This window comes from Euleptes europaea, chromosome 19 (assembly GCF_029931775.1).
Source record: "Euleptes europaea isolate rEulEur1 chromosome 19, rEulEur1.hap1, whole genome shotgun sequence".
NCBI classification, from domain to species: domain Eukaryota; kingdom Metazoa; phylum Chordata; class Lepidosauria; order Squamata; family Sphaerodactylidae; genus Euleptes; species Euleptes europaea.
The window spans coordinates 21,685,578-21,691,577 of record NC_079330.1 but is presented as its reverse complement, the minus strand read 5'-3'; the positions used below and the strand labels follow the sequence as shown (position 1 = coordinate 21,691,577).

Genomic DNA, 6,000 nt, shown 5'->3' with positions numbered 1-6,000 from the left:
GGGCTTGATTCTTAGGCAAGACTTGCTTCTCCCACTGGGATAACATCTCTGGCTGGAAACGGGGTTGCTGGCAAAGGCATCCGGGTTTTAAATCGGATGGAGGTTTGCCCCAATGAACGAGGCAAGGATCGCCACCGGCTGAAAGGCCAGCTGTACCACAATCTTCAAGGTGACTCCTATTGGGGGGAAGGGACAATTCCGGCCAGAAGGGTACCGCTGGGCAGCGGCGAGGACAGTCCTTGCTGATGTAGCTTTAAGCATATCCACATGCGCCACTGACGTCGCCACAGCCGACATGTTCCGCATCTGAATTTTCCTTTGGCTCCAACCGCAGAGAGGCTGGAGAGGGGGGGAGGGCCCCACCATGCAGGTGGTCGTTTTCGACGCCTTGCGGCAGCAGGAGATCACAAAAGGTCTCCTTCATCGTCTGAGATGGCAGCTGCAAGTAAGCAAACAAAGGAGATGGTCAGCGTGGCACAAGAGAGAGATAAAACTACACACAGAGAGACGCTGGACGCTGTATGCAGGCTTTTGTACTGGGACATGGACCATTAAGTGGAAGTGGCCAGGATCCAGTGGACTAGGAAACAGATTCTGTTTTCCAAGAAAAGGGTCACTTGGGTCTTTGTGACTGACTGAATTGTGCCTTTAAGGTACGGGCTCGGTGATATATTTAGATTTTGCGATCTGAAAAGCCAAATTGCTTGTTGTTTGTTGTTAGGGCTGGCTGCTCCTGCAGAAAGCATTTCTGGCGGATTCTTTGTCTCTGTTCTGATGAATCGGTTGATTAAAGCAATGAAGTTTAAATAAAATATTCATAGTGGCAAGAATACAGTATTGCCCTCTTTTCAGACTCGAAGAAAAGTGTTAAGGACGCTTCCAACTTAACAAGAAAACACTGTAATAGTTGCACTTAGCTGAAATTGTTGGGAAAATTCAATCAAGAGAGGCCAGTATGAATTACAGCCCATTGTAATCAATGGGGCTAACAGCACGATGATATTGTTGGGAAAATATCATTACAAAGCCATTAATAGCTCACTGAAAGCAGAATAAATGCTCTGAGCCTCATTGATCACAATGTGCCTTAATTGATTAATCAGCTCAACTTTTGGTGATTTGGTCTAAACTTTGCACCATCTATGGATTTAGCCATTACAAAGTGCATGCTAAAAAACACAGAATGACATTTCTGTAAGCCTGATTCCTCTGTGATCCTCTACCATCCCTCTCTAATGGAAAAATATGATACGGGTGGGGGGAGAGGGATTCGAGGATGTACATGTTGACAACAAAAACGGGAGTTCATTCTTTTGATTTGGCTCCAATTTAAAGGTGGAAATCAGCTGTCGATTCTATTACAAGGTGGGTTTCTCCAATCCATTGTGGTCGGTTTGCTGGAATCGTGCTCCAGTTCTAACAACACACTTGAAACTGCTGGTGATAAAAGTTTTAACCATGGCACATGCATGCTTGTAACAGTGGCTTTTAACCCTCCTGATGAAATGTGCCACAGTCCCTGAATTTGGACCGCAAATATTTGCAGGGGAAATTAAAACACATACACAAAACGGTTAGCTTTCTAAACGGAGACCTTTCTGCACTACAAACAGTAGAGAATTGCTTGGTTAGTTTATCCACTGCAAACATAACCAACAGGGCAGGTTTTCTTTATCTGGCCCCTCCTGTTCCAAGATGCACTGCTGTTAGCTGGATATTGCTCACGCATGGCATGGCGCCGAGGCCTCTTTGTGTAATCATCCAGTGCCACATCAGCTCAAATGCCACATTTTCCAGTGGAATATACATAGGATGTGGCTTTATACACAGCCAGACCTTTGTCCCATCTCTAATGTGACTAGCAGCAGCTTTCCAGTCTCAAGCAGGAACAAAAAAGATCAACACCTGAGACCTCTTTCGCTGGGGATGCCAGAGATTTCTAAGATATTTTTCACCTCTCTACTATGCAGGGCAGTTCCCTCCACTCCCCACAAACACCCACAAGATTTTTTTCCAACTGGACTGAAGATGACCAGTAAGGAGAAGAAAAAGAGTTTGTTTTTATACCCTGATTTTCTCTACCTTTAAGGAGTCTCAAACCGGCTTACAATCGCCTTCCTTTCCTCTCTCCATCACAGACACCTTGTGAGGTAGGTGGGGCTGAGAGAGTTTGGAGAGAACTGTGAGTAGCCCAAGGTCAGCCAGCAGGCTTCATGTGTAGGAGTGGGGAAAGCAACCCGGTTCTCCAGATTAGAGTCCACCGCTCTTAACCACTACACCACGCTGGTTCTCCAAGAAGGAAGAGAAAGTGGCAGAATAGAAAAGATTAAAAATTCAGAGGAAATCAGGAAGAGGAAATGACCATATTCATGTTCTATTTCCTTTCCAAATCTCTTTATTCTGAAGGAGCAGCCTCCTTCAGTGATGTGATATACATGCCTAGGCAACCACTTTCCCTAAAAGAAAAGCAAACAAATGCTTATGCACACAAGGATGCAAACATATGGGTTTACTCCAGCGGCATTTCTCAAATGCAGGTCACTCACCGCCTTAAACTTTCACGGAAGCTGGAGGCATCATGAGTTGATTTACCCTAGAAAGGAAGCAAAAAAACGGAAACGTCAGTTGTAGAAATACTTCTCCTCCCCCCGGCTACCGAGAGTAGGTGTCTGCCTCGCCACCCGGCTGCACTGAGGCCCATTGTTGGCATGCCTCTTGGTTTGTTTTTGATAAGCAATCAGTTTTGAGATAGGAAAAAATAAAGCAAACGAGTAAGCAAAATTCATTGCCCAGCTGTGTTGTAAAGGAGGTGTTCCGCAAAGAGGTCATTTTGTTAGCACTTCACTGTTGAGTACTGGCAAGGGCCCAACCAGCCAACTCCGCAGAGCTTGCCCAGAGCAGAGCAAGGTCGCCTTTGGTTGCCAAAGCTTTGGCAGAGAACATGTTGATGGATGGTTCCTCTGACCGACACTTTGCAGTTCAATGGGTTTGCTACTCTCTCATCAGAACATAAGGCCATGCTGGATCAGATCCAGGCCCATCAAGTCCAGCAGTCTGTTCACACAGCGGCCAACCAGGTGCCTCTAGGAAGCCCACAAACAAGGCGACTGCAGCAGCACCATCCTGCCTGTGTTTCACAGAATCTAATATAATAAGCATGCTCCTCTGATCCTGGAGAGAACAGGTATGCATCATGACTAGTATCCATTTTTACATGAACAGCCCTCTCCTCCATGAACATGGCCACTCCCCTCTTAAAGCCTTCCAAGTTGGCAGCCATCACCACATCCTGGGGCAGGGAGTTCCACAATTTAACTACGCGTTGTGTGAAGAAATACTTCCTGTTATCTGTTCTGAATCTCTCACCCTCCAGCTTCAACAGATGACCCTGCGTTATGGTATTATGAGAGAGGGAGAAAAGTTCTCCCGACAATATTCTCTTTTATAACCGCAACAAGAAAATTTTAAGGCATTCCAAGCTCTTCTGTTCTTCAGCTCATACTGCTTTTCTGCTAAGAAGGTTGAGTTTCTCTCAAGCAAAGGTTCTCTTGTGTGCTCTGTGCTACAGCCATTAAAATTCTGCCCCAAGGAAAACTGGATCCCGTGACCTATCGAAACTGCACAGTGAGCACACATTTGCATTTCTCTTATTTTGCACAATTCATTCACGATTTTAGAAGTCACAGGGAGCCTCGTTCGCAACTAGTGAAAGTCTCACTTTCAAACATATCATCCCAGGTCCAAGGGCTAGAAGCTTGGGTTCTGGAATTGATTTTTTTTTTTTTTAATGGATTGGATCACAGTCCAAAAACATGGCAAAGGTCCCAGGGTTAAGATCCCTGAAATCTCCCCCAAACACCACGCCCCCCAATCCACATCGCTCCCCTAATCCCCCCTGGCTGCTTTTTAACGTTCTCATACAGGCTGTGAGACTCAACCCATGGACTCACAACTTGTGGAATTTGGCTCTCAAGCTGAACAAGGCAAGAGCATCACTGTGCTTCATGGGGGACAGCCTGTCACTTACTTGGGAAGAAATAGCTGCTTTATGAGAAGACCCTCCTAAGCATTTCTAATTTTTTTTCTTTGCCATTGCAAATATTTTTGTTTGTTAATAGGAATTGGAGGAGGAGGCAATCTTTCTGCAACTTCCTGGCAGAGGAAGAAATAGCTCTGATACTGTGTGTGTGTATAAAGTGCCGTCAAGTCGAAACTGCCTTATGGCGACCCCTTTTGGGGTTTTCATGGCAAGAGACTAACAGAGGTGGTTTGCCAGTGCTTTCTTTTGCACAGCAACCCTGGTATTCCTTGGTGGTCTCCCATCCAAATACTAACCAGGGCTGACCCTGCTTAGCTTCAGGCTAAGCAGATGAGGCTAGCCTGGGCCACCCAGGTCAGGGCAGCTCTAATATCACCCCCTTCTTTTTTTTAACAAGGAGGAAAACAAAATAAAAATTCTAGCTGCAGTCGCTTAAAATACATCCAATCCTTTCTGTTTGTCCCACATACAGTTTGCTGCTTGCAAAGATTCTCAGTCTTTCTCCCCAACTGGATGAGCTGCAACTCATTCCACAAATCCATGGGAACTGCTATAATTAAGGGCAGTGTGTAGCAGCAGTTATTTTATCCTGGACTGCATGCTTCAAAATGAGTCAAGAAGTTTTTTATATGCATGTGAAAGATCTAAACTGCTGCCATGCCAGGTTTACTGGAGAACGCAAAGGGTGTGTGTGCCCATAACCCTTCCACCCCCGGCTTCTCTTCCTCTGGTAAACCATTGGTTTCATCTGCACGCTGCAATTTTGCCCGGTGTTATTAAATGCTCCACTTGAAACGAACATTGCCTGAAAACCACCGCCCCTGAGCACCATCACTGCAAAGGTGTGGTTGTTCAAACAAGATGGCCGACCGATAACCTCACTGCGTAGCAGCTGCATCCCTGTGAAAAGGTGGACGTTTGTGGTACGGGGCAGTTGATCCCGCCCCATCTTTGCCAGCGTGGTGTAGAGGTTAAGAGTGGTGGTTTGGAGCGGTGGAATTCTGATCTGGAGAACCGGGTTCGATTCCCCACTCCTCCACATGAGCGGCGGACGCTAATCTTGGGAACCGGGTTAGTTTTCCCACTCCTACACATGAAGCCAGCTGGGTGACCTTGGGCTAGTCACAGTTCTCTCCAAACTCTCTCAGCCCCACCTACCTCATAGGGTGTCTGTTGTGGGGAGGGAAAGGGAAGGTGATTGTAAGCCGGTTTGATTCTGCCTTAAGTAGTAGAGAAAGTCGACATATAAAAACCAACGATATAGGTCTATATGCTTGTGGTAGAAAAGGGTCTGCACCATCCTTTGGAATTAGTGTGATGTGGGCATCTCTCCAATTAAATTGGATGTGTATAGATAGTCAACCGAAACATTTTCAATCAGTCGATACCAAAATTAACCAGCTAAAAACTGCAGGTGGACATGAAGGGATTTGGAAGAAGGGGAAGAGGAGGCAAAGGTTGACCACAGCTGAGCTAAAAATATTCCATCCAGTAACAAATCGCTTGATACGGCAGGACAGCAACTCCTGGCCTTCGAAGGAGCCGGGCCTGGTTCACGAACCAGAGGCCAGTTTGCCCAAAGGAAAATCCACTACCGATTAGACTGCTTAAAAATGCTGGCGTCAGAGGCAGTAGCAGAAGATACAGCTTCCGACAGCCTCAGATCCATGCCTGGGCATATAACGTGGCAGAGGGAGGCTTATTTTAGCAAAGCCCGGAAGGATGAAGGGAAAATGGGAAGAATAGGACATTAAAAGGAACAGTCCCCTGCCCTTTCGCCTGAGAATAAGCCCCGCTGAACTCAGTGGACTTCCCAAAATCCTCATGATGGAAATGTAAGAGAATAACAAATAAATTGAATGTTAAACCCCTGGCCAGTTTTATCACATTCTCCTTTGGCTAACAGAGTGGGTTTGTTTCCCCACTCCTCCACATGAGCGGTAGACTCTAATCTGGTGAAC

General features: G+C 46.2%; 1 protein-coding gene across 2 annotated transcripts in view; it reads right to left on the bottom strand.

The window, feature by feature from the left end:
- Window positions 1-378: 378 nt before the first annotated feature.
- The window catches only part of LOC130491376 (sphingosine-1-phosphate transporter SPNS2-like), a 122,981-nt gene continuing 117,359 nt past the window's right edge, over window positions 379-6,000 (bottom strand). For both annotated transcript variants that reach the window (XR_008933861.1, XM_056865096.1), the window contains 2 exons: window positions 2,547-2,593; window positions 379-439 (listed from right to left, as the gene is read on the bottom strand). Coding sequence is in view for 1 of the 2 variants with exons in the window: in XM_056865096.1 (XP_056721074.1) it covers window positions 2,551-2,593 (43 nt within the window). In the remaining variant the exon portion in view is untranslated. The remainder of the gene's footprint in view (window positions 440-2,546; window positions 2,594-6,000) is intronic.